We start from the raw sequence: 2,577 nt of genomic DNA, 5'->3' as shown, positions 1-2,577 counted from the left end.
TCATTCACAGGGAATGATTCAATAGTGTGTGGTTTCATAGTGTAGCTAGTGATTCACCAGGGGAATGATTCAATAGTGTTGTGGTTTCATAGTGTAGCTAGTGATTCACCAGGGGAATGATTCAATAGTGTGTGGTTTCATAGTGTAGCTAGTGATTCACCAGGGGGATGATTCAATAGTGTGTGGTTTCATAGTGTAGCTATGTGATTCACCAGGGGAATGATTCAATAGTGTGTGGTTTCATAGTGTAGCTAGTATTCACCAGGGGAATGATTCAATATGTGTGGTTTCATAGTGTAGCTAGTGATTCACCAGGGAATGATCAATAGTGTGTGGTTTCATAGTGTAGCTAGTGATTCACCAGGGAATGATTCAATAGTGTGTGGTTTCATAGTGTAGCTAGTGATTCACCAGGAATGATTCATAGTGTGTGGTTTCATAGTGTAGCTAGTGATTCACCAGGGGAATGATTCAATAGTGTGGGGGTTTCATAGTGTAGCTAGTGATTCACCAGGGGAATGATTCAATAGTGTGTGGTTTCATAGTGTAGGCTAGTGATTCACCAGGGGAATGATTCATAGTGTGTGGTTTCATAGTGTAGCTAGTGATTCACCAGGGAATGATTCAATAGTGTGTGTTTCATAGTGTAGCTAGTATTCACCAGGGAATGATTCGATAGTGTAGCTAGTGATTCACCAGGGGTATGATTCAATAGTGTGTGGTTTTCATAGTGTAGCTAGTGATTCACAGGGGAATGATTCAATAGTGTAGCTAGTGATTTCACCAGGGGAATGATTCATAGTGTGTGGTTTCATAGTGTAGCTAGTGATTCACCAGGGGGATGATTCAATTGTGTGGTTTCATAGTGTAGCTAGTGATTCACCAGGGAATGATTCAATAGTGTGGTTTCATAGTGTAGCTAGTGATTCACTAGGGGAATGATTCAATAGTGTGTGGTTTCATAGTGTAGCTAGTGATTCACCATGGGGATGATTCAAGTGCAGTCTTTTCCTATGATCTCAGGGCGCTCTCTGGTTGAATTTTATCTTTTAGATTTGAATAATTTTCATTTTGATTTAAGGTTAACTAAGTTACATTGATTTTGAGTTACAAAGATATTATAATATGTACACTCGTATAGATATACACAAAGTATTTGTACACATCTTCAAATTAGAAGATTTGGCTATTTCATTCCCCGCAGCAATGTTCCAACATAGTTCAACTTTTCCTGGTTGTCCTGAAAAGGAGATGGTAAAACACAAGCACATAAATGAAGAGATTATTTTTGCTGTGGTCTCGGGACCGATGGGGTTAAGACGCTGTAAACAGGAGAACTTCAATTTGATGTAAATGGGTGTTTGGCCTGTGTTTCCTCACCAGATCAATATATTTTTTATCCCCCCGTTCTCCCCAATTTCAATCTTGTCTCTTTGTCTCATCGCTGCAACTCCTCAACGGGCTCGGGAGGCGAAGGTCGAGTCATGCGTCCTCCGAAACATGACCCGCTAATCCACGTTTATTAACACCGGCTCGCTTAACCCCAAGCCAGCCGCACCAATGTGTCGGAGGAAACACAGTTCACCTGACGACCGAGGTTAGCCCGGCCCGCCACAAGGAGTCGCTAGAGTGCGATGAGCCAAATAAAGCCCCCCCCCCCCATCGCCCCCTGGTGTCCTTCTCCGGTACTGATTCTAACTGAAACCTCTGGGACTAATGGCAGCCATTTTTATTTTTGTTCTCCTTTCCCCAGGTATGCAGTCATTGCCTTTGGCTGTGCCAGCTGTCCTAAGATCACGTGTGGACGTGAGGGGTGTGGCACAGAGTTCTGCTACCACTGTAAACAGCTGTGGCACCCCAACCAGACGTGCGATGCCGCTCGGCAGCAGAGAGCCCAGAGCCTGAGGCTACGCACCTTCCGTTCCTCATCTCTCAACTACAGCCAGGAGAGTGGGGCTGCAGGTAACCCTCACGGCTCGTATGTCCTCACAGCTCTGTCTGTTCATCAGTTCACACAGAGGATGAATCTGATCTGTCCGTTCCTTCTCTCTCACCGTCACCAGCTGATGACATCAAGCCGTGTCCGCGCTGCGCTGCTTACATCATCAAGATGAACGACGGCAGCTGTAACCACATGACCTGCGCCGTGTGCGGCTGTGAGTTCTGCTGGCTCTGCATGAAGGAGATCTCTGACCTGCACTACCTGAGGTGAGGGGCTGACAAACAGCCATGTCTTCAACTAACTCTCACACTTGTCTTGTTTGACCTGTACTGATTGAGTTGTACCTGTAATGCCTGTGATATGTGGGTGTTTTACCCACCTCGTAGTCATCACATTCAATTCACTCTGGATCAGAGCGTTTGATAAACGACCTATGTTAGAGACACGGAACACACCGATTGGTACGTATGCTTTTCTGATTGAGGGAAGGGGATATGATTAGTTTGCACACATTACTTTTCTAACCTGCTCTGACAGTGAAAGTAAAGTAACAAATCTCCCCCCTCTCTCTCGCCCATCAGGATAGTGTTGTAATGTCCTCTCTCACCCCCCCAGCCCATCAGGATAGTGTTGTA

The 2,577-nt window shown here is 45.2% G+C and overlaps 1 protein-coding gene across 1 annotated transcript in view; it reads left to right on the top strand.

Moving 5' to 3' along the window:
* LOC120042340 (E3 ubiquitin-protein ligase RNF19A-like) overlaps nucleotides 1-2,212 on the top strand; it is a 44,653-nt gene extending 42,441 nt beyond the window's left edge. The window contains exons 3-4 of the mRNA XM_038987151.1: nucleotides 1,754-1,962; nucleotides 2,064-2,212. Coding sequence (XP_038843079.1) covers nucleotides 1,754-1,962; nucleotides 2,064-2,212 — 358 coding nt within the window. The remainder of the gene's footprint in view (nucleotides 1-1,753; nucleotides 1,963-2,063) is intronic.
* The last annotated feature ends 365 nt before the right edge of the window (nucleotides 2,213-2,577 follow it).

Source organism: Salvelinus namaycush, unplaced genomic scaffold, assembly GCF_016432855.1.
Source record: "Salvelinus namaycush isolate Seneca unplaced genomic scaffold, SaNama_1.0 Scaffold659, whole genome shotgun sequence".
Taxonomy (NCBI): Eukaryota; Metazoa; Chordata; class Actinopteri; order Salmoniformes; family Salmonidae; genus Salvelinus; species Salvelinus namaycush.
The sequence above is the reverse complement of the archived record's forward strand: the minus strand, read 5'-3'. Positions and strand labels throughout refer to the sequence as shown.